This window comes from Ceratotherium simum, chromosome 20 (genome assembly GCF_057802395.1).
Source record: "Ceratotherium simum simum isolate JZ-2026a chromosome 20, ASM5780239v1, whole genome shotgun sequence".
In the NCBI taxonomy this organism is placed as follows: Eukaryota; Metazoa; Chordata; class Mammalia; order Perissodactyla; family Rhinocerotidae; genus Ceratotherium; species Ceratotherium simum.
Window position 1 is genome coordinate 52,001,407 of NC_141919.1, and position 27,234 is coordinate 52,028,640.

Here is a 27,234-nt window from a genome sequence, read left to right on the forward strand (position 1 = left end):
GATCGCTGCCTACGCAGCACCGCGGGGCTCGGACCCATCGCCCGTCCCCCTCCCCACGGCTGCCCGCCCCCAGTGCTGGCAGCTCGCCAGCGCCCCCCCCCCCCGGGCCTCCCCTCTCGCCCACCCCAAGGAGGAGGGGTCCTCCCGGGAGTGTGCGGGGAGGGGGAGGCGGAGGTCCCTGCCACGCCCGGGTCGCCACAGCCCGCGGCCTTCGGTCGGCAACAGGTAGCCCCGGCCGGCTGCGCGCTCGGGGAGACAAAAAGCTCCTCCGCGAGGGAGCGAGGGTCGCGGGGCTCACAGCCGCACCACGGCGACCTGGAGGGCGAAGGCAGTGGTGGGTAGAGCGGGACGGCGAGAGTGGGGGTCTCGGGCCCGTCCCCAGACTCGCCCGGTCGAGGCGGCAGCGCCGGCCGTTGCGCAACCCTCGAGCCGGGCGCGGGGCGCAGGTCCTCCCGGCGCTCGGGCGGCGGCGTTGGCCGCGGCCGGGGAGGGACGCGGGCTGCTGGTGGCGCCGCCGCGGAGGGGAGCGGGCGGGGGGCGGGGCAGGGCGGGGCCGCGGAGAGCCCGCCCCCGCCGGCCACGGCCATTGGCGGCGGGCAGGGGGCGGGTGCCGGCGCGGCGATTGGGGCCACGGCCGCCCGTCACCGCGGGGCTGGCGGGCGGCGACGTAGCACGGCGCTCGGAACTGACCTACTAACACACATCTCCCGGCGCGGCCACGGCGCCCGCGGACCCGGCGCGCCGCCCGCCTCCCGCGCCGCGCCCTCGCCGCCGTCCGCCGTCCGCCGCCGCCTGCCGCCCCGAGGCCCGGCCGGAGCCGCAGCGCCCAGCGCCGAGCGCCCCGGGGCCCCACTCCCGGCGCCCCGCTCTTTCTCCCCGCCGCTCCGGCTCGCCAGCCCGAGAGCAGGAACACGGTAAGCGCTCCGCCCACCGCCGGCCCGGGCCCGGCGCCCCGTTCTCCGCCCGCTCCCGGGGCGCGCGGCCGGCGGGCGCGGGGCGCGGGGCGCGGGCCGGGCTGCGCGCGGGGCCGGCCGGCGGCGGCGAGTGTGTGCGGGGCATTCATTACATAAACTTTTGCTGCCTTGTCAGGAGGGGACTCGCCACCTTAAGGTGGCTGCTTTGATTGCAGCGCCCTCGCGCCGGCACGTAGTCCGGGCTGGTTTGCGCTCCCCCCGCTGCTGTTGCATAATGTCTCCTGATTTCAGGAAAATTGGTGTTTGGGGGAGGCTGAGCCATCTCGAGCGGGAAGGGCCACGCTCCTTTCTTTCTCGTCCCCTCTGCGGGGCTGGCGGCGGGGAGAGGAGGGGCTGAGTAGTGGGGAATCGTCTCGATTTTCTCGTTGAGAAAGAGCGTTGGTAGCGTGAACGGTGACGGCATTCGGAGAATGCCTGCGCCGCATTTGTTTGTGTCCGGGGCTGTGTCTGCACAGACGTTTTCCACCCTGTTTGTCGTCAGCGTGTTTTACTAGCGCTCGGGAAGGTTGTGGGATTCGTCCTTGCACACATTGCATGATATGCCCGCGGTGAAATATTGGCGAGGATTACGGGCTGATGTGGGAATGTGCGCGTACGTGTGCAATGATTTGGTAATTTTAGCGCAGCGTTGGATATTAGATCGTTATTTACATCTCTGCTACGTCCCAAATAAAAAGATATATTTTTAAACACTCCTACAAAAAATGAAAGGAAGAATTTCTCGGGTTGAATTCTGATCTTGGATACTACGAGGTTCGCCTCCTACGTGTTCTGAGCTCTTATTTTTAAATCTGGGACGAACCATTGTGACGTTTACCTCCCCACCTTCCTGATTTTAATGCATTCCATTCGATCAGCCCTGTTTCTCACCTTATTGTCATTTTTCAGACACGACAAGACAGATCACATAATAGTTTCCTGGAAATGTTGCATTATGTAACTGCCGAATATGCTGGCAGTGAGCATAGGAAGAGGGAGCTAATTACGTGATTTTATAATCTTGCTACAAAGAAAGTAGGGCAGTCTCAGCCTTTCAAATGTCACTGTAACAGTTTTTTTAAAAGGATATTTTAAACAGGAAAGTAGAAAACCGGGTAAGCGTTGAGTTTGCTCATGCTGCCGAATGTGTGTCTTTTGCCCTAAATGAAGTGTGCGTTCTTCTAAATTTAGCCCTAACTATCACATTTTAACAATTGTGGCCTCGCAGAGCTATTTCTGGTGTTTTCTCCAGGGCTGTGTGCAAATACAAGTTCAAGGCCATTTGCTGTAGTTTTAACTCCACGCCTTCGGAGACCTTTGATAAGATTGTATTTTTAGGAAGGCATTTCGCAGAGCCCGATGATTTGCTGGATGCTGACTGCCATTTATCTTTTTAAAGGACACTTTAGGAAAGTGCTTTTCTCTGAGAACAGCAGAAGATGGCCAAGCATCATCTTCTGGTCTTGGTTTTTGTAAATAACAACAGCGAGTGAGGTCACAAGTATTTATTTCACATCATGTTTTTTTGCTCCAGACCAGATATGATTTATGGGAAACAGATATAGGTTAGTAGATTGTATTTTTGTCTGGATACCCTAGTTTTATTCAAGTGAGGATATATGAATATATAATATACCCAGATTTTAAATTTTTCCCTGGACTCTTGTGTAATTATGTGTGGATATATGTATGTGATGGTGTGTATATGTCAGATTTTTTTTTTCGTAACGTAATATTTAAATAACGTGCTGAGTTGTGGGTTTTTTTCTTGGGGGGGCGTATTATAGAGATTCACCTCTGGAACAAATTATATTACCCCAAATAATTGCAGTCGCTTTCCAAGAAGCTAGTATTGCTCCAGGGCCCCCAGTGTCAGACCCCGACCTACTTTGGAGCTGGGGCTGGCAGCCCCGGGCCCGCAGGGGGCCGCGTTGCGCCACCTTCGGATCGCTACCTCCAGTGGCGCGCCGGTGCCGCCCGGCGCGCCCCTCCCTCCTGCGGCCCGTGAGGTCTGGGGGGCGTGGGGGTGGCGGGCGGGGGCCTCGGGTCGGCACCGGAGCGCCCTGGGCGGCGCTAGGACGGGGGCTGCGCGGTGGCCAGCGCTCCTCCTCGCCCCCTCCCCACATTCCTTTGTTCTGGCGCTGGGGGTCCTGGCGGCGCCGAGGCCCCGCTGCGCCGCCCACCCGGCGGGGGGCGGGTCCCGGGGAGGCGCGGCGCTGGGGGTACGGAGGGACCGCCTGGGGCCGGGGCGTCCGGGTGCGCTCTGGGTTCGCCGGGCGGAGGGAGGGAAGGGGAGTTGGAGGGGCGGGGGAATCTAGGGAGGAGCGGAAGGGAGCCGAGGAGGAGGGGACGGGAGCCAGGAGGAGCGGAGGGGAGCCGGGGAGGAGGGAAGGGACCAGGGCGAGGCCGCGCGGAGAGGGCAGCGCGGCGCCCTGAGCGTTCGCGTCGAGGCGGCCCGCCCTCCGACGGGCGGCTCGGGGGCCTGCCTCCTGGCTCCTGCCTCCTGCGCGGCGAGCTTCTGAGCACCGCGGACACCTTTGTTCCAGGAGGCTGCAGTGTATTTTGGAGGCAAGCGCTTCTTGGTTCTCGAAGTGAAAAAGACATAAGAAAATCTCCAGATGTCAACAGACCGCAGAAATTGGAGGTGGGGGCGCTCCAGCATTAACGGCGATGGAAAGGGGGCCCCAGCTTGACTGTGGCTAGTCGAGTCGACGTTTTTTTCCTGCTTTGAACCTTTAGTTGTGCGGTCACAGGCTAGAGTAGAGAGAACTCGATCCCCGGAGTTCAAAATAAAACAAAAATCAAAGCGCCCACGTAGCCGCCGCTGTCCTGTAAGACTACAGTGTTGTCTTCCTGGCGCAAGACTTCTGAGGTGGTGCTCCTGCAGCAATTCGCAGAGAATTCAGGGCGACATCTCAGATGTTTTCTGAAAGCGTATCGGCACAATGTGCTTTGTTGAAAAGTTGGCTTCTCTGGGGTTGTATCCTGCAGCCCCCTCCCTAATCAGTTTCTCTCCTGAGTGTCAGGCGCTGTCAGCAGTTAGAGGACATGCTTAGGGGACAGGCTCCAGGCTCGGAGGAGCTGGTCCAGGCCCCAGCCTGTGAGCTCGGCGCTGCCCTGATTGACCTGGGTCTGCAGGGTAAACTGAGGGAATCAAACCAGTCCCGCTGGGCAGTTTGAGGAGCCCAGCAAATGCTTCCTGTATCATTGACCAGGAACCAGATTTTTTTTCATACCAAGGTATTCCCCTTCATTTATCTCTAAGTCTCTGTGCAGTCATAGTAAAGATTGAAGTTTGAATTAAGCCTACAATTAAAGATCCTTCTTGAAATCTGTTTTGTTCTAATAATGGTTAATATTTTTTCGAAACTATTTGCCATTATGTTCAATGATAATTTAAGTTTGGAGAGAATTCTTGACAGGATTGCAGAATCTCACACTTCCCAAGTCATTGGGTTAATGTTTTGGAAAACTGTTTGAAGGAACAGAGAGGGGTGTGACGGTGGCAGGAATGATGTAAAAAGTGGCAAACAGCACGGCTTTTCCAAGTTCCCTTGACCTCTCTGTGACGATGTTCCTGCCTGGATACTCTGCACTGCACTTCTGTGGTCTGAGATCATCCAGGCTGGTCAGACCTCACAGATGAGTCCTCTGGGAGGGAGCATGTGCAGCAGCCTATGCTGCTGAAAACTAAGGACGGGGAAACGCTGATGGTCGGCCCTTTTGACTAATAGAGAAAATGTCTTTGGGTTACCCTTGCAATAGGGCAGTGCTTCACTAAGAATTTCAAGAGGCTAAAATGGCCTAGAACCATCATCATCCTCATTGCTGGGAACTGCTCATTCTTCAGAAGTGAGATTAAGAGCTAATATTTACTAAACACTTACCCTGCGTGTGCCAGGCACTGTGTTGAGTGTCGAGTTATCATCTCTGTTTTATAGATAAGGGAGTGGAGGTGGAGAGAAACTGATTAGCAGCCCAGACCAGGAGCCTGAAAAGGGGATGGGGGCCGTGCTGGGAACACCCCCCTCTGTCCCTCTCCCTTCCCTGTGTGTGAGTGCAGGCTCACTGTAGTTTTTGAAACAATTTCCTTTTCTGTGTTAAAGGCTTATCTTTGCAATTATAACATCACTGTGATGCAACAGCCTGAAAATTAAAACCCTTTGTGAGAGCCCTGTCCCATGTTGAGCAATGGGCCTGACTCACTCACCAAGTGGATATTTCTAGTTGACCTTGCCTTGGTCCGTGGAGTCAGTTCCGAGACGTGGATGTGATTGCAGCGGGGAATGGAAAAGGTGCAGTCATAGGGCCCCGGCTTTATTTTTACCCGAGCTAAACTCACACATACTTCATTATTTCCATTGTAATCCAGATGGCATTGGTGCTGTGAAAAGTTGTTTATTTTTAATACGTATTGAGGAATGAGGGCCCACTTGGGATTCAGTTCAAAATATGACAGAAACAATGTAATTGAAGTTTCCTTTAATATTCATTTCTTGTTTTGGTAAGGTATGCCTGTATTTCACAGAGTTAACACATTGTTTGATATCCTGTTATTTTTCTAAATTATGTTTGAGTTGATTTTTATCCAGATCGGACTCGTAGGAGAATGTCGAAAGAGTCTGACCTTTGATCACAGACATTACATAAGAGTTTTTCAGTTTCAAAATGAGTTTCTATTACTAACACCCCCAATTATCTCTCAAATTTCTTTGCAAATAACTTTCCTCTAGTGAAAAAAAAATACTGTTTCTCATCTGGTTTTAATTAGAGAGCACAGGCTTGTTTTCATGATAAAGTTCAGTGGGATTTACTAGATGCAGTTTGTAATCATCGGTGCTTTGAAGCCTCAGTTTCATTGGAATCAGAATGATGCTTGTAAACCTTTTAGTTATCAGAACATGGTGTCTTTTATTAATTAACTTTCCAGGGATCTTAAACTGCAATTAAGTAGTCTTCAAATAAACACTAAAACTAAACATTGAAAAAATCTGTCCTATTCATAAGGCACGTAGTAAAGTAAATGACATTTGTAATCATCCGCTCACAGGGAAAGAAAGTGAAATTAGAATGATTCTTCAGTATAATTAGGAACATTCAAGAACTTTTCCTACCAGACCCTCTCCCCCAGCCCCTGCACACGCAGCATTTTTGCCATCATTGTTCCCTGTTGTGTGGGTTCTGATATTACTTACCATGGCAAGATTTCCTATAACTGGGTTACTTGGTGATCATTGGTGTTCCTTAAGATTTCAGATGAGTTGCTAGACTGACAAATTCTCTTTTTGAAAGTTTCGAGAAAACTAATGGTCCCCATTTTGAAGTGACTGCCGATTTTTAAAAATGCATTTCCCCCCCAAATTCTCTCCCTCTTTAGTGAGGGCAGTTTTATCCTTTTGTATTTCTCAAGCCCACGATGGTTTGTATGCGTTAGCGTCTGTGCGCTTACTCTGCGCAGGGTTCAGGATATTTTCATTGTGCACCAGGTTGCAAACGCTGACCTCCTTAAAGAAAGCATGTTAAGTTATACTCTTTCACATTTCAGTTCCTTAAAGTGTATCAATGTGATAATAAAATGCAACATTGTCATATTTATTAAGTTTAAATCTAATTTTCAAGTAGTCCTTTGTTGAGGATGACAGAGCAAGAAACTTGAAATATTCTCGTTCGTCATAAACCCGATCAGGTTTTGACACATTTACTGATGCACCCAAGTAGAAAAAGTAGGTCAGTTTGTTGCTGTGATAGGATAGATTTTGGCAAAGTGTGAGAGTCTGTGTGTGTGTTGACATCTCGATCAAGTACACATTTCTCTCTGACTGTAAAGTCTGTGTTCCTAGAGACAGAATTATATTATTAGTGGGAGGCACTTAATTGGCACTTAGAGAGGTTTAACATAGTTTTCTTAATTTAAAAAACCTTCTGTTTTTCAGCCTGATTGGAAAATCCTTGTACAACTTCAGCGTTTCCTGAGTTTCTTCATCCCCACTCCCCTCTTGATTACACATGTGTATTTTCCTATTTTATCTCTGCTTTCAAGTACTGGATTTTATTTTTATCCATGAATAGAAGTAAAGCATTTTATTGAAACAATCATGTCATGGATTTTACCCACAGGAAGAAAATGTAGGTTAGCATTTTGCTAGTATTAATAGTTTAAAGAGCTGTGAATTGAGTAACTTTATTTTTTTTCACTAAAATGGCTCTTCTCTCAAAAACAAGCAAATGCCTTAGTGGAGGAAGAGGGTTTACAGTTTAACATAAAAGAATTTTTTCTCTTTAATGGTATCTATACTATACCTCTGAGGGAGTAAGAGCACATTCAGAGAATAGAGGAAAAATTAGATGGTTCTGTAAAAATGTTTCCAAATCATTGGCACATCAAACAGTATTTCATCTTGTATTGAGAGAATTTTAAAATCAAAATAGATAATAGAAACAATCTGCAGTAAAGCTTCCCCTTTAAAGAGAGAATTCACAACAGAATATTCTCATAGTAGATTCTAATGTCTAAACTATTAGTAAGACTTTAGACGCTTGAAACAAAATGTTTCTTCTTTTCTTGTTTTGTAAAGAGTTTGAATTGTCACCATTATTTCTCTGAGAGATGCGTTGGAGGCCAGAGAAGGTACAGATCTATCATTGTAAACATCAGTAATGAGGTTACTCCTCGAGGAGAAATTGGGTCTAGAATTTATGTTGTAAAGTTTTATTCTTTTAGAGAATTTTCTAAACCAAATTTTAACCTTAATTAAAAACAATATTTAGGTCATCTGACTTAAATAGACTTTAAAATTCCTGGCTTATGAAACATGACTCCTGCCTGTAGAAATAGTGCAATGTGCTATGAAAAAGCAATAATTAGCAGTGGCGCGTCCACATTAGGTATGGGAAAATATGTCGATTGGAATGTGATGACTCCTGCTCTTAAATTTCTCTTTCTATTTGTGTTTTTAAGAAGCAGCCATATTACCTAACGGGTGTAATGGAGCCACACTGAAGACGCCAACATCATAGAATCGGCATTTAGCGTCAGTTACCCACCCAAAATGGAACAAGCAGTGACTGACGTGGCGTTAGTGGTGATCTGAAAACATGAGGCAGAGGTGAAGGGACTGTCGAATTAATCATAGCAAAAACATTGGAGTTTGAAATAAACTCATTAGTTGAGCATGAATGCTGATGTTTTAGAAGGCATTGTAAACCATCTTTGCCATCTGCTTTAAGTTCATTGATGAGGAACATAAACAGATTCTAGGGCCCATCTCTGCCCTCAACTGCTGTGTGATCTTGGGAAATTCACTCAGTCTTTCTGTGTTTTAGTTGCCCCTGCCACCCTGTTGAAAATGGATACATTTTTGGTTTTGTTAAAAAAAAAAATCACAGTTGACAATGTCCGTAGCTGTAATTTTTCTTTTCCTCGATTTATTTTTGCATAAATAGGGCCAGGAGATTAAAATTTTAGCAGAGACATGAAAATTTAGAATGTTTTCTCAATTCATTAAATACTCTCAGGATATAAAATAATTCTGAGGAAGCTGGAGAAAACTTCCAGGTGGTATCTTTGTTGTCTGTTCTGGCAGCATCCAGTAGTGCTTTCCTGTCCCCAAAGTAACTGAGCAAGTGGGTTTATATTACTCAGAAGTGCGAAGAAATTCCACAGAAAAAGAATGTATGTGAATGAGATGTGTTCCACCGATACACACCAGAATGACCCTCTGCAAGTACAGGAGAGGGACTGAGAGGAGCTGGACTTCAGTCAAAGTTGGGCTGGAGTCTTAGCTCTGCCACTTATCCAGCTGTGTGACACTGGGCAAGTTGCCTAACTTCTCTGAGCCTTCGTTTTCTCATCTGAAAATGGTTATCATGAGGGTAATGAAATAATGGCAGGCCAAGGTCACAGTGCCTGTTGCGTAGTAAGTGTTCAGTAAATGGCACCTTTTATGACTGTTTTTGTTAACATCATGCCAAGAAAAAAGCAGTTCCGCTAGAAAGGACGTAGTATGTGTACCAGGGCCCCCGTTGGCATCACTCCTCACACAGCCCTCGCCTTCCACTGCCTTCGTGAGTCTGTCTCCCACCAAAGACTAGGCTAAGACCCTCGACTCTTGGGAGTTTGGTTTTTCCCTCCTTTATGTGCCCCCAGTCTGGCTAGTGCCCAGTACACAGTAGGTGCTCCATATATGTTGAATAAATCAATTAATAAGAGAAGCTCTCTGTTAATAAGTAAAATATCTTTTTTTTATAATTTACGTAATATTAAATTAGTATCAGAAAAGTTTTTTGGTTACCACTCTTATGGGAGGCCAATGAGCAACCATCAATCAGATGTCGAGCACTAGTCTGTTCACTTTGTTGCTGGGATACAAATGTCTCCCTCTGCGTCCTGAAGGGGTCTGCAGTATAGTTGGGCACACAGAACAAACAAGTGGGGAGATACACAGTGTGCAAAATCAGCACCTCCCTCTACAGTGGCTCACACTGCTGAAAAACCTTTTCAACACTGCAAGATTGTTTGATAAGTAAGATGAGAGAAAATATCCTAAGACAGTAGGTGCTGACTTGCTGATGGAGTCGTAGAGACAATTAACCCGTGCAGATGAGAGGGGAATCCCAGATTCTGGTACACGTAGTAAAATTCAAATAGGAAGAAGATTACCAAAAGGAAATGAGATTTTCTGCAGGTTTTGAATGTCCCAACAAAGTTGTAGAGATGATCAAGTGGACGTACAATCCTTACACACCTAGGAGAAAGAGGTTAAAGAGATTTTAAGACAAGTGGGATATTTTCATTAAGTGAACGTGGGATTGTTTTCTCAACGCGGTGTGGCGAGGGCTGCCTTCCCTACTCAAGCCAGACTCATGGTGCATGCAGCGTTTGGGCCATGAGGTTGAAAAAAGTCCCAGCTCACTCCATGTAGAAATGATGAAAATGGATACAAAATGATGAAATAATGAAAAGTTTAGGAAGAATAAGTAAAATAGCCAGAATGGTGGGGCATTTCAAAGCCTAACTGTAAGAACTCATAGGTGAGGCAAAATGTAAAAGAAATACAATTTCTTTTTAAAGGAAGGGACAAATTAAAAAATGCATGGAAGACAAAGATTCTCCAGTGGAGAAAATACCCAGAGTAATAGTGTGCACGGAACTGTAAGATGTTTAAAGCAACAGTCGTCCCTGAGGATGTAGTGAGGGTGTGAAAGGCACCTTGGAAGAGATCAGTGTAATTGCCCTCCTGCAGCTGGAATTTTTATTCTTTGCTTCAACACTCCTTTGACTTTAGGGGGGAGGACTTAACTGAATTAGGGAATACAAATCCTTAACAAGAGGAAAGAATCCATTCACGATGTGGAGGAAAAATGGGTTTTCACGTCAGAAGACAAACCCTAGAGAGAATATAGGAAGTGGTGTTGTTTTCCTAAGTGGTGACTGGAAAGATTCCCTTTCTGCACCATCCCTGCCTGCTGTGGCAGACTCTCTGCCTTCGTTTCCTATTGAAGTTGCGTTATCAAAAACAAACAGAAACTGGGTATTAATAATCACGAGTTTCACTAAGTTGCAACTCACTGTTTCCACATTGGCTCAGTTTGATGGACAAAAACATGGCATTAAACCTTACTCTTACTCAGGATCATAAATCCTGAAATCATTACATCATTCCTTCTGTTCCTTCTGGAAAAGACACAAGCTGGCAGGCTTTTCCAGCTGATAAAATTAAACTTCCTTTCATTAGTCATTATAAAACTATGCACGAGAAAGAGTGACGTGAAACAAGAACTTTAAGTGTCTTTAATGTGGCGGAGTAGAGCGCCGTGTGCACAGAGTGCTGAGTGAACGGTTGTCTTACCACACGCGTCTTTATGAAAGTATCACCTATTGGAAAATTGGGCAGAGAAGCCCTCTCTAGAAACACAGATCCAGAACCACCACGAAGAGATTGTTATTGAAACCTAATATGGATTTATTATCTCTTGTCAAGCCAGATTCAGATTTATAAATATTTCATCAGTGGAAAAGGAAGCTGGTTGATGGTTCTATTTTTGAGTTCTAAATTTTGTTTGAAACTAATTAGTAAAATGGAAAGAAATTCTTTCCATAATTACATTCTCTCGGTTTAAAATAACTTTGTTTCAAGAATGCACTGTACTTAAAAAAAAAAGTCCCTTTGAATAGTAACTTTATTTTAGTCCTAAGCTATTATATAAATGAAATCTATTATGACAATTTTCAGGACCAAAGAAGGCACTTTGGATGCTTTAGTCTTAAGTGAATGTTTGATGAATCAATTTGAACGTTTCTAACCTCGTAGCACAGATGCATCAAGAGGGATGGCTTTAGTGAGAAGAGCCCTCTGTGTTCAGTGGGCTGAGTCCCCTGGTGGGATGAGCTGGACATATGCCCACAGGCAGTCAGCGCTGTGATGGACAGGTTTGTGTCCGCGTAAGAGTCAGATGAAAACAACTACCACCTGGTTGTTTGTGTGGCATTTAGTTTTTGTGGAAATAAAAATTTAGCTCCATTTATATTCTCTTTCACGTAATTGCAGAATTTGTTTACTGGCATTAAAGGAGTTTGCTTGGAAAAGTTCCCCTTATGAGGTGCACTTGTCTGCTTTGCAGGGATATAAATGTTAACTCAAATTCTTCAGAAGCACCACAATGTGCAAGTACTATTTAAGAACTTACCAACCAGAGGCGATCTGTCATTTCCTTCCTGTAATGCCTCATCCCCATGTGCCCCGCCCCACCATTTCTTCTCCTGAAACACAGCCTCACTGTTTCTCCCCAGGCAGATGTGCTTTTTTCTCTCACTCCCCTGGGCCACAAGTGACTCTGCTGATAGGTCTCACCTCTCCAACTTCACATATAGGTATTTGGGTACTTATTTCCTTTTCAAGACTGCAAACTCTTTGAAGGAAAGAACTATGTCATGTTCAGACCTGTATATCCTAAATACTTAGTGTAGTTCTTGGTACATAATTGGTAATAAGTACTTAACCAAATGGATAACTGCTTCTTTTCACTTATTGCAGGTAACTGAGAAGACCCCCACTCCATTTAGGAAGGGCAGCCAGAGAGATTTGTCCCGGACAGTAGAACAAAAGGAAGAATCTTGATGGATTTTAACCCACAGTTTATCAAGCGTTTGAGAATCTTGGGAAAGTAATTTGTTCTCCTGCACTGCATATATAGGTTAAGGTTGTTTCTGATGCAGCTGAGAAAAATGCAGACCATCAAGAAGGAGCAGGCATCTCTTGAGACTGGTAGCAGTGTGGACAAGATGATGGTGCTTAATTCTGCTTTAAGTGAAGTCTCCGAAGACTTGACAACGGGAGAAGAGTTACTTCTAAATGAAGGCAGCATGGGGAAAAACAAGTCTGCATCGTGTCGGAGGAAACGGGAATTCATTCCCGACGAAAAGAAAGATGCCATGTATTGGGAAAAACGGCGAAAAAATAACGAAGCTGCCAAGAGGTCTCGTGAGAAGCGTCGGCTGAATGACCTGGTTTTAGAGAACAAACTAATTGCGCTGGGAGAAGAAAACGCCACTTTAAAAGCTGAACTGCTTTCCCTAAAATTGAAGTTTGGTTTAATTAGCTCTACAGCATATGCCCAAGAGATTCAGAAACTCAGTAATTCCACAGCTGTGTACTTCCAAGACTACCAGACTTCCAAAGCCGCCAGCATGAGCTCCTTTGTGGACGAGCATGAGCCCTCGATGGTGGCCAGCAGCTGCATCTCAGTCATTAAGCACTCTCCGCAGAGCTCCCTGTCTGATGTCTCGGAAGTGTCCTCGCTGGAACATTCGCAGGAGGGCCCTGCGCAGAGTGGCTGCAGAAGTCCTGACAGCAAGTTCCAGGTCATCAAGCAAGAGCCGATGGAACTGGAGAACTACGCGAGGGAGCCGAGAGATGACCGAGGCGCCTACCGAGCGTCCGTGTATCAGAACTACATGGGGAATCCTTTCCCTGGCTATTCACACTCTCCCCCTCTCCTGCAGGTCAACCGGTCCTCCAGTAACTCTCCGAGAACGTCGGAAACCGATGACGGGGTGGTAGGAAAGTCATCCGATGGGGAGGACGAGCAGCAGGTTCCCAAGGGCCCGATCCACTCTCCTGTGGAACTTCAACGCGTGCACGCCACCGTGGTTAAAGTTCCAGAGGTGAACTCCTCTGCCTTGCCACACAAGCTTCGGATTAAAGCCAGAGCCATGCAGATAAAAGTGGAAGCATTGGACAGCGAGTTCGATGCCACGCAAAAACTTTCCTCGCCGATTGACATGACATCGAAGAGACATTTCGAACTCGAGAAGCACAGTGCCCCAAATATGGTACATTCTTCCCTTACCCCTTTTTCAGTGCAAGTGACTAACATTCAAGATTGGTCTCTCAAATCGGAACACTGGCATCAAAAAGAACTTAATGGCAAAACTCAGAATAGTTTCAAAACTGGAGTGGTTGACATGAAAGACAATGGCTACAAAGTTTCTGACCCAGAGAATTTGTTTTTGAAGCAGGGGATAGCAAACTTATCTGCAGAGGTGGTTTCACTGAAGAGACTCATAGCCACGCACCAAATCTCTGCCTCGGACTCTGGGTGACGTACTACTGACCAGCTCTGGGCATCGAGGAAGATGTCATTTGCAATAGATGAGTACGTTTTGTATTAGGCTGAATTTTCACTGGACCTGTGATGTCATTTCACTGTAATGTTCACATGTCGTCTGTTGAGTGTCTTTTTGTGCACCAATTATGATGAAGATTACATAGTGTTATCACTCTGCCTTGTGTATAGTCCAATAGTCCATGCAAAAGCTGTATATATTGAACATTATTTTTGTTGTTCTATTATAAAGTGTGTAAGTTACCAGTTTCAATAAAGGATTGGTGACAAACACAGAACTTCTGCTGCATTGCACTTGATTTTATGGAAAAGAACAACCAATTTAAGTTACAAAAATAGATATTAAGATATTCTGCATTTTACTTATTTGGGGGAGTTTCCTCCCCTGAATAAGAGAGAACTGAAGTATAAGTTCAGCATATAATTTGTTTTTCTTCTCGTTTGGCCCAGGCTATAGTATGTTTGAAAACCTTCCAAAGAGAGGAAAAAAATAATTAATTTTCTTGCATTTGAGACCAATTTACTATATTACTCCTCATTATCTTTTTCTTTAAGGTTAGGTTTTCTCCATAATTTTTTTAAGTAGAAAAATCCAAGTTGTTTGTCATCAGCCTCTCTTCGATCATCTCTCTTTTTAGATATGACACATGGATGTGGATAGTTGAGTCATTGACCCACTTTATTAATTATCAGTACTTTTAAAAGCGTGGATAAAGACTGAGGATGAAATCATTTTTATGTTATTGTAAATCTTAACAGTTCTAGAGTATAACCGTCTAGAGAATTAAGCTAGTGAAATTGTTTTTATTTAGTTTCCATAATTTCAGAGAACACATCAGTTATCATATTCCAACATGTATAGTCTGAGTCTTTTTAATGACTTGTTTTTTTACCATTTGTTAATGATAGATATAAATAGTTCTAGTTTGGAAACTCTGTGTAATAGAGACGTCCGGAAGAAAGCAGCATTCTAAGGAAATTGATGCTGAGACCATTACTGATGATTGTCTGGGGTCCTCAGCTGCCCCGTAGAAGTAAGTGTCATCAGACACAGACCAGTGTCTTCTGTGGCAAGGTGGGCCTGGCAGCTGGGTGGGGTGCGAGGGGGCGGGTGGCTGTTGTCAAGCTCAGCTTTCTCCATCGCTGCTCTCCTCACCCAGACCCTCTCCAGAACCTCTCTTTCCACACTGACCTCTTGTCTATTCTAGAAGGGGGTGGAGGGACTCGAGGCGTCGTAGAACACATGCAGAGTGACTTGACCCTCACTCCGTTGCCAGTATCTCCTGGTGGCACCTAGGAAGAGCCTGACTGTAACATCCCATTTTAGGGATCTGCAGTCTTGGTGACTGCCTCATTTGAATAAAAGCCTGAATTTTGGTATCTTAAACTTCTTGCACTTTTATATTCCTAAAAGTAGTCTTTTGAATTAGTAATGCACACACATGCCATTTGCTTGGTCCTTTGGCCACAGTGACTCGTTTTCTCTCTGAAATCACCTGGTTCTTAGAGAAACGTGTTGTCGTCTCAGCCCGTGGCCTTCTCCCATCAGTATTTTATTGGTGACTGGTGAGGCCCAGAGGCAGACCCATCTCATTTTTGGATGTTACAAAGCAGAGGAGGGCTATTGGATGGCAGTCAGGATCCAAAAGCATCTGACAGCCTAGAATGGATGGAGTGACTCTAACCACATGAATTATGATAGGGCTACAATGTCAAGTCAGGTTCCTGTGTTAAACAAAAAATTTTTTTAAGAGGCTAAGTTCACAATTGGGAGAAAAACAATAAAATAACTATATATGGGGAAGAAAAGCTTTAGTTTCCTCTGCTCACTATGAGTCAGCTCCCAGTGGAGTGTTGGGTTGTGTCAACGCCAAGTGTGCAGACACGAGACAGCTGTCCTGCTGCACCAGTGCGTGTGCAGAGAGGTGCAGGAGTGCGCTTTCCTAAGGAGCCCAGCGGGGGTGGGAGGTCTCGTGGCCGTGAAAGAGGAGAAAATATTAAGAAAACAGTTGATAAATTGCCCCAAGAAGGGATGCACCTTATACTGAGTGGTACCGTAAGGGAGAATAAGAACACGTGGATAATAGCCAGAAAGGTTAATCTCCAGCTGTCCTGTGCACCTCTGGGAGCAGTGCAGAAGCAAAGGGCCCACCTGAATCACTGCACCTGCCAGGTTAACCACTAATATGAGCTGTCATGGTGAATACATCACATTTGGATGCCCTCTGCCTTAGTCATTTTGCTTGATAATTTCAAGGATCTAAAATGTGGTTGGGATGATGTTTAAAATGTTACTGCTTAAAAGGACGGCATAAACAAGCAGTTCCAGACTCACTAGGAACTAAAGAGATCAAGTCCAATTGCACTGTGACACTTCTGTTTCATGATGTGAACTGACGAAATGCCACTGCCTCTCCTTCCCACTCACAAAGATCCAGAAAATGATATCAAACCCGTTTAAAACCAAATCTATACCTGTACTCAAAAAGTAAGAAACAGAAGCCTCAGAGCACCAAAATTCTTAAGAATTCCTAGAAAGATGGCCATCAGGTAGGCCTCCATGGGGAGGAACCTCTAGCCAGGAAATCAGAGAGGCCCCACCCCGGCCACTGGACACGAGGAGAGGGAGGGGAGCCGAGTGGTCAGCAGTGGGGCGAATGGGGATGCAGCAGCAGGAACAGCCGCTCCTCCCTCCACCTGCCAGAATGGGGAGAGCACGAGCAGGAGTGCGGTGGGGCAGGTTCAGAAAGGCAGCGCATCGCCCGGGGCCAACAGTTCCCCGTAGAACATGTGTAGAACGCACGTCGCATGTGTGTCCCCCACGTAGCCTGCCCAGCAGCACATCCCTCCTTTGTCCTCACTATTATTATTATTGTTTTATTACCGTGTCCATTTTATAAAGGAGAATACTGAGACTATGAGAGGTGGACTTGCAGAAGCTCTCACAGCAGCCAGAACCCAGGCAGGGACCGGGAAGAGGCCGGCCAGCAAGGAATCATCCGGCACTTTAGTGCCTCCCCTGACATAACGGAGGGAAATGAGACTGGAGGGTCTTTTATCTGCCGGAGAAAAGGGGAGTCTGAGGTGGTGTCCAGGTTGTCAGTGCCTTTTCTCTGTAAATTAGTAAAACTGCTGTTTGAGCCTCTGCTTTTCGGCTGCACAACAGTTGTGTAATAACTATTTTTTTTGTATCTTCAAGGAGCAAATATTCCCAAATAAAAACAGGTAACATCTGTGTCAGTCTTCCATTCACGTGTAGCCATTTTTTTTTTTAAATCAAATTTCTTTTTTTTTTTTTTGTGCAGGAGATCAGCCCTGAGCTAACATCCGTGCTAATCCTCCTCTTTTTGCTGAGGAAGACCGGCTCTGAGCTCACATCTATTGCCAATCCTCCTCCTTTTTTTCTTCCCCAAAGCCCCAGTAGGTAGTTGTGTGTCATAGCTGCACATCCTTCTAGTTGCTGTACGTGGGATGTAGTCTCAGCATGGCTGGAGAAGCGGTGCGTCGGTGCACGCCCGAGATCCAAACCCGGGCCACCAGTAGCAGAGCGCACGCACTTAACCGCTAAGCCACCGGGCCGGCCCAAAACTGGTAGCTTTTAAACTCATTTTGAAAAATAGAAATTATCCCTCAAAAATGAGACTCGTTGGCCACACCCACTTGGTTTGGTTTGTGTGTGTGTTTTGTGGGGCGGGGGTTGGGGTTGTTAAGAAGAAGTACAGCTGTTAGCACGGTTTGTACAGTGTCTCACTACTAGTTGCACCAAAAAAATTTAAATAAGAAAAACCTATCAAGGATTTGAAATTACAGGATACTCAAGATACCAGTGAGGACAGAGAAATAAGAGAAAACTCAGATTATGAACTATAGTTTAATTAGAAGCTGGTGAACTAGAATGTCTTATGGAAAGGTCAGATAAAGTACGGCTGGTTTAAAGGCTTTGGCAGTAGTCAGTAGCTTATACCGATTCTAAAGGACATAAGGAAAAAAGTAGTGCAAGAACTAATGGAAATGAGATGTAGCAGTCCTGGCAATGGAAAACAGGTGACCTTAGAAGGTGACAAAGAGCACTACTGAAAAAGTCAGGAGGGCGTGCAGCTGTCACCACTGCGTCATCAGGCCAGGGACTGCCAAGGTGTTGAGCATTGACAAGTGGAAGGACTTTATAAGGGAAACCAAATAAGCGAGTCACCCAGACAGGTGTAACCGCCGTTTTCAACATCTCTGTCAATCTCGTCCACTTGAGAAGGAAAAGTCACTTGAATGAAGTGCTTGAATGAAGTCCAGGGTTCTGGAGGTAAGAATATGGCCCTTTTGAAAGCGCCTGTGGAAGAAATCATGAAGACAGGAAAGGAGAGGAAAGGAAGTCATTCAGCAACAATATACATGATTTAACAAAAGGGAGAGGAGGGACGAGAGAAACCTCAGGATGAACCACCTTGACATAAGCAGATATTTCAGTGTAATGAGGCTTGAAAAAAAAAGTGACTCTAGGGCTGGCCTGGTGGCCTAGTGGTTAAGTTCCTGAGCTCCGCTTCGGTGGCCCAGGGGGCGCCGGTTCGGATCCTGGGCATGGACCTACGCACCACTCATCAAGCCATGCTGTGGCGGCATCCCATATACAAAACAGAGGCAGATTGGCACAGATGTTAGCTCAGGGACAATCTTCCTCACCAAAAAAAAAAAAGTTATTCTAACAGCTGTGCTAGATTTCCCATGAAAGAGGGAACTTTCTTTTTGAAAAGATAACTGATGTGCTTCTGGGGTCCCAGGAAAACCCTAAAACCAATGATGTCATCAGGTAGGCTGCTTTGCAGAGAACGTGAGAGGAGATGGGGTGGTGGTGGTCTGTGCCTCTCAGGGCGTGGGGAGACTGGGGGCTACTTTTCACGGGAAGAGGGAAGGGAGAGAAGAGAAGGTAGGGAAGGGGACAGGAGGCCCAGGCAGGCCACTGCCGAGCATGTGCAAAAGCGTTCTTCCATGTCCTCCTCAATCGTCAGTAGTGCTCCTAGGCTCTCAGATGCTTTGTGTGCGTGGATTTCTGCTGGTTGCTGGGCTTTCTATCCGGATCAGCTTTCTGCAGAGCAAGGCAGCTCCCCTGGGAGCAGGCACCGAAGGCTGGGTGATGGTGAAGGCTGAGGCCTCGAGGAACCCGCAGAGCCGGAGGGGACTGGACCTTGACAACCCATGCAACTGAGGCTCCAGACCACCTTATCTGGATCTCAGGGCTTAGGGAGGCCCTGCTAATGATCAATAAATACAAATTGCCTGTGGATATGCAGTTTCGTGCTACGTGCTGTGGAGGAAACATAGCGAAAAGGCAGTATCTCCTTTTGAAGAGTTTTGAATTTGCTTGTGAAAGAAAGACCACAATACTGAAAGTGGTAGCAGCCAGCAGACATTACCGAGAGGTAGAATGTGTGGAGAGTATGCTGTGAGAGAAGCTCAGAGTCTGGGCTGCAGTCATGGCACGGACCTGAGGGACAGCTCAGCAAGAAAAGAACCGGGCTGGAGGGGGAATTAGAAGTCAGACCCGGGATGAGCGGAGAGCGGAGATCTTACCGCCATCCGGGGCAGCGGTGCAGGTATTCTGCATCCCTGGAGAAGTGAATTTATTTAGAGGATTGGTAAGGTATAAAATTCAAAAGTAAATGTACAACCAGTTGCCAAAGGATTTGGAATTCCAGGCTTAAGAGATTGCCCCTGAGTCACTTAGGAATGGCTGTAGGAAACAGTCTTGAAACCGCCTGCTGGAAGACGCAGATGGCAGTCAAGAGTGAGGTCAGGAGAGCAGAGGGCGAGGGTGAAGAGAAAGCTGGGGAAGGCCCGGGAAGAATGTGGGAGAAGGATTCCTGGCCAGGCTGTGATGGGTGAGAAGAAAAGAATGCTGTGGCTGGACACACAGCAGAGGTCTCAGAAGCTCTCGGGTGGGAGCCGGGCTGAAGCCATGCAGCGCTTGGGGTATGGGCTTGTCCCAATCGCTACACCACGAGGTCCCCCGGCCAGCTGTGAACGGACAGTGTGAGCCCTCCGTGTCCCAGGAAGAATGGCCAAGGTCATTGATCTCAGCTGCCGCTCTGAGCCGCCCTTGTGCCCCCGCAGGAAGAGGGGTTCAAAGTTACAGACCGCCTTTATGCATCCACGTCACAAGGTTAGAAATGTCCCAAAGTGCGCAGCAGAGCCACCAACTTCCACTCACCCCCGTCTGGACTCACAGCTTCTCCACTCCGTCCCCCTCGTCCTGTCCACGTGCGTGCTGATTTCTCTGGAGAAAAAGGATGGGGAAGAGTTAGGAAACCAGACAGGGCTGGGCGGGAGAAAGAGGAGTGGTGTAGGCGGGAAGACAGAGACGGGAGGAGCAGCGAGGCAGAGCGGAGGTTTCTCTGCCAGGCGGCAGTCAGGACCTGCCGAGAAGAGGTGCAATGGGGGGGCTCCTGGAGGGAGAAGGGGGCAGCCGTCCTGGGGGGACGAGGTGGCGGCCGTCATGCGGGACACAAGGCAGGCTCCGAGGTGCAGTCGGCGAGGGAGTCAGGCCAGGGACTGCGGTGGTTCTCCTCTTCTCAGAACTTACCTAGAACGCCTAAGCTCCACAGGACCAGCCTTTTCCTCCAAGCAGTTTCTGTCTCGACAGCTCTAAGATGACCCTGTTCTTGGGCCACATGTCAGGCCAAAGAGCTGAGCAGAAGTGAGCACGCACCCTCGCCTGCCCTCTGCGGCACACCCTCCGCTGCTTCTTCAATTGTCAGCAACGCGGGTCAAGCCATTCCGGACTTAGGACCACCACCAGCCGGCAGTCGCCAGATTGCTTCTTTTCCCGCCTGAAACCTTAAAACCACATGACTGTGTGGTTTGACAAATAGAAGTCTTTAAAATGTAGCTGAAAAGCTCTCACTTGCCCACGAACATCAGCATTTTCTGAACGCTTCACCAATAATGCATCGGCCAAGCCAGGATTACTGACGAGGGTGGGTTGCAATGAACCTAGCCGTGGTCTTCTACAAAGTACAAGTATAAAAATAACTTATTTTTTGCTTCTTTCATTTGTAGTTGCTTTTGTATTGTATGCCAAAGATCATATTTAAGATCATATCTACATCACTGCCCAATGAAATTATGATAATTATTTAGATAATTCAAGTGAAAGAATTCTGAATTTTTTGATATTGTAAATGACTGTCTTTTTAGAAACTCAAGATAATTGTATTCTCCACTTCTCTTGCTGTCAATATGCAAATTAGGCCTCAAGCTTGCAAAACACATGGAAACTCATTTTCCCCAGGTAGAAGGAATCAACCCAGCACCTCCTTGGAGTCACGTGATAAAGCAGAACTGAGGAAGGTGTCACTCTTCATGCTCATTGAGTTTGAAAGTCAATTAACCTCAGGCCAGAATGTTCTGTGATGGAGAAAAGTGTAATATAATAAATGATGAAAGCAATAAACACTGCTCAGCAGAAGAAAATACAAGAAATTACTAAAACCTACTGCTTTTTGTTTCTCACTGCCTAACGTTTTTGCCAAGGTCTCTGATGCCTAAATGCCATGAATAGAGTACCAAAATTGAACTCTGCCTTAAAAATACAGTAATATGTATTTACAATGGAAACATAATAAAGAATACCAGCAACAGTTCATCTTTTTCTGAGTATGCCTTTCTCAGAACTCAAGGGGTACTTCAAACATAGAAAATTATGGTGAGCGCCAGCCGAGAGCACCAGCAGCATTTCCTCTGCACCCTCCTTCCCCTCCCTTCTCTCCCACAACCAGGACTGGAGGACTAGGTGACAGGGAGACCAGGATGCAGTGACAGCAGATTCGGAAGCTGCATTCAGAGGAATTGCCTGCCTATACTGAGAGGAGTTGTTTTGCCTCAGGGAATGTGGCAGGCCACGGTTGAACTTTCCAATGAGCACACATGCATGAGGCTATGCAGTGCTCTGGGCTTCTGTATGGTGCCACAAACATTATCTTTACTTTGGGGAGCTCTGGCTGTGTCCATCATGGAAATGTGAAGTTACCCTGATGCGTTAGTCAGGGTTCTCCAGAGAAACAGAACCAATATTCTCCAGAGAAACAGAACCAATAGGATATAAGGATGTCTCTATCTCTGTCTGTCTATCTATCTGCCTATCTATCTATCAATCATCTATCTATCTATCTATCTATCTATCTATCTATCTATCTATCAGCTGTCTATCTATCATTTATCTATCTATCTATCTATCATATATCAATCAATCATCTATCTATCCATCTATAGATTGAGAGAGAGAGAAAGAGAGAGAGATTGAGATTTATTATGAGGAATTGGCTCATACTTGTATGAGGGCTGAGAAGTCCCACCATCTGCTGTCTGCAAGATGGAGACCCAGGAGAGCCAGTCCAGTTGTGTAACTCAGGCTGAAGGCCTGGGAGCCAATGGTGTAAATCCCAGTCCGAGGGCAGGAGAAGGTGAGAGGAGATGACCCAGCTCAAGCAATAAGGTGGAGAGAGGGAATTCCCCTTCTTCCATCTTTTTGTTCTATTCAGGCCCTCACCAGATTGGATGAGGCCCACCCACCTTGAGGAGGACAATCTGCTTTACTCAGTCCACCAACTCAGATGCTAACCTCATCCAGAAGCACCCTCACAGACACTCCCCAGTCATGTTTAATCTGGGCACCCGATGGCCAGTCAAATTGACCCATAAAATTAACCATCACACCTGCCCAAGCTCACAGAACTGGCAGATGGGGGAACCAGGATATGATTTAGGAGCCATTCCCCTAACCATGTGCACACTGCCTTATCCCTGAACTACTAGTGCTTTTAAAGGCAGAAATCAGAAAGAAAAAGAAGCACGATAATTATTGTACCCTCCTAGTTTAGGCCTAATCGCCTCATGTCTGTGGGCTACTGCAACATCTCTTCACTTCCAGCTTGTCTTTACCATGTACATCATCACGCCCACTGCTGCACATAGATCTCCCCCTGCCTTTTCAAAACCTCAGTAGGCCCTCTTGTGAATAAATAATAAAAGCCAAACTCCCTTATCTGGAATTTAAAGTCCTCAACATTTTGGCCAATCCTAATTTTTCCAGGCTTATCTCCTATTACCTGTGAATTCCAAACTGTGGGTTGCAATCATAATGGATTGTACCATTAATTTAAGAGAAACTAGCCAACTCTTCAAAGGAAGGAATAGATAACATAACAATGCATTATATGTGTAAGTGTAACTTGTGGTTTTGTGAAACACGTATTCTTATATGTTTCCGTGTCCGATATAAAATAGATCTCATTACAGGTCACAGTCAAAGCAGTGTGAAGCCACGACTTCATACCACTGATGTCAGCCGTTCTCCCTGGAGCCCTGGGACCCCATGAAGAGGCTTCAGGGGCCCATGGGAGGCAAGGGAAGTGGAGCAAGGCAGCAGCAGGCCCCTTTAATTAGCGCACTGCTTCTCTTTATCTTGGTATTGGGCTTCAGCTGATAAAAGGTTCTGCTCCTCCCTCCTCTGTGAAGATATTCTTCATCCCGCAAATCCTGCATGCTCTTCCTATGTCAGATTTCCATAGCACTTACCTGCCCTGGTGTCATTCTATGATGTCTTGTACTATTTATCTTTTCTCTAGCTGAAACAGGTGGCCACCATTCAAGTAGCATTATCCAAAATAAATTTGGATACAAGAAAATTAGAACCAAGTTTTCAAGATAATCATTTGATAGATTAGATAATATTGATTACGTACTACCAGTGTTACTGCCCTTTCCATCTAATAATTAGTTTTCATGTTGTACGTCTAAAACTAATACAACGTTCTGTGTCAATTATATCTCAATTAAAAAAATAAATTCTATTAAAAAAACATAAAAATTAGTTCTCTGAAATTGTACCCCTTAAGGACCACTTGAATAAATTATGCAACCTGACCAGGCTCTAAAAATGCAAAACAAATGTGTCCTAGTATTTTAGACCAGAGATTTCCAACTTTTACTTGTATATACCACAGTCCTAACTGTAAAAAAATATTGAGTACATCTATCTATCCATCCATCCATCCATCCATCCATCCATCCATCCAGAGAGACAGAGAGAAAATGCGTGTACTCCAAGTCAGTTAAAACATGAAATATTAGTAAGCTTAATGTATCTTATTTTTAGACAAATAAATATAAAAAGAAATTCCAGTATTCTCCTTGCATCACAGAGGATAATCTTGTAACCGTCCTGGGTGCCATGACCTCACATGCAGACCACTGCTCTGTGTGAGGGGCTCAGAGGAAGAGGGGGAATAGCTCTTCATATACTCGATGAACTAATTTGGGAGTTTCTTTTTAATTTTTTTTTAAAACTATGTTTTAGGACCTCAGTTCAAAGCTCTTAGATGTTTCTGAATTTTGAAGATATACACACATCCCTATTTATTCTTCCTGTTTCTTCTCACCAGCCTGGATTTTAGTAGGTAAGATAGTCTTATTGATATTTTCCAGTTCTGAACTATTTTTGACACATCGCCTGTATCTTGGGCTTGAGTCTGGGTTTGTTTCCTAAGGTGCCTGAGACTTGTCTGCCACTACAAGTTAGCAGGCAAGTCGTGGGCCTGCCGGAGTTCTTTCCAGTGGCCAGGGGAAAGGTGGCCCCACCGGGAGAAGCTGAATGAGGCAGTGGGAACTACATCAAGGTGGGCTTTGAATCCATCAGGAGTTGTGTTTATTCAAGGTTATGATACCCACTTATGGAACAGAAGGCCAAAGAATATAAACCCCCTTTAAAAGCTGTAAGTCCTGTGAGGGCTGGTGTTCAAATAGGCTTTGGGGGAAAGTAATCACCTATTAAAGTTTTTGTGGGGAACATCTCTGGATTAATCTTTTAAAGAAAACCATCTGGTCTCTGAACTTGGAGCTTCTTTAAAATTACAACTGACCCTGAAGTCATTCTATTTTGCTATTTTCTGCCTTGGGTTCCAGCAGCCTTCCCAATATTTGTAAGATATTTGTAAGATCCACCATCTGCTACTGCTTACTATGACTTAGGCTTCCGATGTAATAAAAATATTAATTATTTTAAATAGTACATTTTAAACTTCTTATCCCCTTTTAGGAATGTTTAATAATGAATCCTTATTAAGCCATTAAGGTAAGTATGCTAATTTATTATTACATATTAGTTTTTCTATAAAACGAGAACAGCTTGTCTATAATGGTAACAGAAGCTTCAAGAACATCTGCTTTGGAGTTAACTTCTAATAGGCCTCACATGGAACAATCTGTTCTCCATGTACGGGACTCAATCATTGCTCGAGTCTCCGAGAAAAGATGGCACCAAATCAACTACTGCTGGTTTGATTTACACGATTTTTAAGTCATTTTATTTTTGGCTGTAGATATTCTGTTCTTGGAACATACAACGTACTTATAAGAATTCCACAAAAATTCCATTTCTATATTAAGACTAAAGTATTAAATCAGGAGAAGACACATAGAGTAAATTCAAAAAATGCATTTATTGTGAATCTTTGAGGTATTCTTGCCATTTGAAGAATTCCTGCAATGAGTCAGAGGACCAGAGAGCTAAGTAAAAGTAATCTTTCACAACCCACAGGATGTATTTCTGCAGAACTCTTGTTGTACGATTAACTGCAGTAGAAATTTACTTACAACCAATTTTGCACGTGGCTGTCTGGTTAACTTCTCAAAACACAAATTCGATCAAGCCAATCTTCTGGTTTCTTACCATGTAAACTCAGCTTTGCTACTCAAAGTGTAGTGAGAACCTGACATAGAAGATTCTAGAACTACAGAATCTCAGGCCCCACCCAGAATTAGAATCTGCATTCTAATAAGATCTTCAGGTGATTCAAATATCCTCATTAAAGTTTGAGATGTAAGACCTACAAGAGCGGCCTCCAAATCTCTGTCTTGTTGAAATTAGTGAAAAATGGAGAATATAGTGATTTTTTCATAAAGCTAAATGTATTCAACTTTTTTTTAGGAGAAAATTATAACTCTCCTACATTCTTGGTGGTGTTCCTTGTATAAAATGGTGCTGAATTACAATGATAGTACTTTGGATTTTTACTTAGTAAAATAAAAATTCAACAATTTTATGTTAGCTTTCTATTAATTTTTTTTACCTGATAAAAGAAATGCAAAAGTCTGGGAGCCTCTGACCTATGGGGCAAAGGCCAAGCTCCCTCAAGTGCATGGACGGCTCTTTAGAATTGTCACCCCCCCCCCCCCCACATTGTCCTCCAGTCTGTTCTCCAGCCACCGTGTCCTGGTCCTCACCTTGCACAACTCTGGGCTCCACGTGTGAAGTTCCTTCCACTGGGAATCCCAATGTCTGACAATCTCCTTCACTTTCTTCAAGCCCAGTTCAAATTCTACCACTCCGGCGAAGTCCTTCTCAATGGTGTTTCTACGAAGCTTTACCCACACGATGATTATAGTGCTTTTTACATTGTATAAAATACTGCTTGTTTAGGTGTCTGTCAACACATCGAGACAGCTGCTCCTCAAAAGCAGACACCAGGTTCTCTCCATCACTGTCTCCTCAACTTCTAAGAAAGACTGACACACACACATGCTCAATATGTATTTGCTGAATGGATCTGACATATTTGGAAATAAGCACTGTCTAAGACAGTTGTCATTAAATACTCCATTTGATAGGATGAAATGGCCAATGGAAAGGCTACTGGTCTAGGAGACCAAGTCTCCAAATCTGGTCTTGGTTTGCCCCTCACTTGCTATGTGACTTTGGTCGAGTCACTGAATCCCTTTGTGCCTCAGTTTCCATATTTGTAAGGCAAGAATACCTGATTTACCTCACTTCACTGAATTATCCTGATGGTGAAAAGGAAAGAATTATGGAAGACCTTTTGAAAGTTAAAAGCTGAAACATTAAACAAATGGTTAGATATAAATATGAAGCAGTAATCTTTTTTTTTTAAACATCCCATTAGAATGCAGACATTCCAAAGTTGAACTCATAGAAACAGAGTAGAGTGGTGGTTGCCAGGGCTGGGGGTAGGGGAAATGGGGACAGGTTGGTAAAAGGAAACAAACTTTCAGTTATAAAATGAATAAGGTCTGAGGATCTAATGTATAACATGATGACTATAGTTGATAACACTGTATTGTATAATTGAAATTTGCTAAGGGAATAGAACTTAAGTATTCTCACACACACACAAAAAAGGTAAATATGTGAGTTGATGGATATGTTAAGTCAATGGTGGTAATCCTTTTACGATGTATACATATATCAAATCACACTGTACACTTTAAATGTATTACAATTTTGTCAATTATACCTCATTAAAGCTGGAGGGAAAAAAAGAATGAAGATATATCATATGAGAGTATTAGGTGACTGTATTAGTGTGCTAAGGATGCCATAAGAAAGTACCACTGACTGAATGGCTTAAACAACAGACATTTATTGTCTCACAGTTCTGCAGGCTGGACGTCTAAGATCAAGGTGTGGACAGGGTTGTTTTCTTCTGAGGTCTCTCTGCTTGGCTTGTAGACAGCTGTCTTCTCCCTGTGTCCTCACATGGTCCACTGTCTGTACGTGTCTGTGTCCTAATTTCTTTTTCATATAAGGACACCAATCATATTGGATTAGGGTCCACCCTAATGACCTCATTTTAACTTTATTATCTCTGTAAAG

At 45.2% G+C, this 27,234-nt stretch overlaps 1 protein-coding gene and 1 long non-coding RNA gene across 3 annotated transcripts in view; one reads left to right on the plus strand and one right to left on the minus strand.

Annotated features, from left to right (window-relative positions):
* The first annotated feature begins 729 nt into the window (after positions 1-729).
* On the plus strand, positions 730-13,855 carry NFIL3 (nuclear factor, interleukin 3 regulated). 2 transcript variants are annotated; one of them, XM_087444766.1, is made up of 3 exons: positions 730-914; positions 7,912-8,059; positions 11,987-13,855. In XM_087444766.1, exon 3 carries the CDS (start codon positions 12,163-12,165, stop codon positions 13,552-13,554), a length of 1,392 nt encoding a protein of 463 aa, XP_087300892.1. In that variant the 5' UTR covers positions 730-914; positions 7,912-8,059; positions 11,987-12,162; the 3' UTR covers positions 13,555-13,855. The 2 variants fall into 2 exon arrangements, with proteins under 2 accessions (XP_087300892.1, XP_087300891.1); XM_087444765.1 differs by lacking the exon at positions 7,912-8,059.
* Positions 8,242-27,234, minus strand: part of LOC147914464 (uncharacterized) — a 52,685-nt gene continuing 33,692 nt past the window's right edge. Inside the window, exons 3-4 of the long non-coding RNA XR_015555479.1 lie at positions 19,777-19,842; positions 8,242-9,697 (exon numbers count right to left, since the gene is read on the minus strand). This is a non-coding gene — a long non-coding RNA (uncharacterized LOC147914464). The remainder of the gene's footprint in view (positions 9,698-19,776; positions 19,843-27,234) is intronic.